Genomic DNA, 505 nt, shown 5'->3' with positions numbered 1-505 from the left:
GGAAAGAGTCAGTGCCCAAGGCAGAGAAGAAAAGAGATCAAGGAGGGTATAGTCAGCGGAGAGAGAGGAGGCAGTGCCCAGGGAGCTGAGCTGTCCAATGCAGAGAAGCCCCAGGACCCTGCTGGAGGATGAGAGTAGCTGGATATAAAAGCCATGATCCAGGTCCTCACAGCCACTGATCCCGCCCTTGTCCCTAGTGTGGCTATCCTAATTTACCTGAGCTCTAAGTACCAGACCCCGGACCACTGGTACTCAGCTGACCTGCAGGCCCGCGCACGCATCCATGAGTACCTGGGTTGGCAGGCCGACTGCATCCGTCGCGTCTTCGGTGCGCCTCTGTGGATCCAGGTGAGGAGAGCCATCTGTGGAGTGATTGACTGTCAGGGACCTGGGAGGAGGTAGGGGCCACAGACTGAACCTATCCTTTGCCCCTGTCAGGTACTAGCACCTCTCATTGGGGTTCAGGTGCCCAAGGAGAAGGTGGAGCACAATAGGACCGCCATAG

The 505-nt window shown here is 57.4% G+C and overlaps 1 protein-coding gene across 1 annotated transcript; it reads left to right on the top strand.

Moving 5' to 3' along the window:
• Positions 1-57: 57 nt before the first annotated feature.
• On the top strand, positions 58-501 carry LOC112473495 (glutathione S-transferase theta-2-like; the record flags this gene model as incomplete). The annotated part of the gene is made up of 2 exons (XM_025041862.1): positions 58-348; positions 439-501. Coding segments are annotated over exons 1-2 (258 nt in total), but the record flags the coding sequence as incomplete, so codon positions are not given.
• Positions 502-505: the final 4 nt, after the last annotated feature.

The sequence above is a fragment of the Pteropus alecto genome, unplaced genomic scaffold (assembly GCF_000325575.1).
Source record: "Pteropus alecto unplaced genomic scaffold, ASM32557v1 C17517491, whole genome shotgun sequence".
In the NCBI taxonomy this organism is placed as follows: domain Eukaryota; kingdom Metazoa; phylum Chordata; class Mammalia; order Chiroptera; family Pteropodidae; genus Pteropus; species Pteropus alecto.
Note: the sequence above shows the minus strand (reverse complement) of the source record. Positions and strands in the feature narration are given on the sequence as shown.